General features: G+C 62.9%; 1 protein-coding gene across 1 annotated transcript in view; it reads right to left on the bottom strand.

The window, feature by feature from the left end:
* Fscb (fibrous sheath CABYR binding protein) overlaps positions 1–278 on the bottom strand; it is a 3,898-nt gene that overhangs the window by 1,176 nt on the left and 2,444 nt on the right. The window contains exon 2 of the mRNA XM_023706788.1: positions 16–271. Within this exon, the coding sequence (XP_023562556.1) occupies positions 16–271 (256 nt within the window). The remainder of the gene's footprint in view (positions 1–15; positions 272–278) is intronic.

Below are 278 nucleotides of genomic sequence, written 5' to 3'. Positions count from 1 at the left end.
GCTGGACTTCAGTACGGGCCTCCTCAGCTGGTGGAGGCAAGACTTCAGCAGGGGCCTCCTCAGCTGGTGGAGGCTGAACTCCAGCAGGGGCCTCTTCAGCTGGTGGAGACAGGACTCCAGCAGGATCCTCTTCAGCTGGTGAAGGCTGGACTCTAGCAGGGGCCTCCTCAGCTGGTGAAGACAGGACTTCAGCAGGGGCCTCCTCAGCTGGTGGAGGCTGGACTTCAGCAGGGGCCTCCTCAGCTAGTGGAGGCTGGACTTCAGCAGGGGCCTCCTCA

The sequence above is a fragment of the Octodon degus genome, unplaced genomic scaffold (assembly GCF_000260255.1).
Source record: "Octodon degus isolate 3935 unplaced genomic scaffold, OctDeg1.0 scaffold00270, whole genome shotgun sequence".
Lineage (NCBI taxonomy): Eukaryota > Metazoa > Chordata > Mammalia > Rodentia > Octodontidae > Octodon > Octodon degus.
Note: the sequence above shows the minus strand (reverse complement) of the source record. Positions and strands in the feature narration are given on the sequence as shown.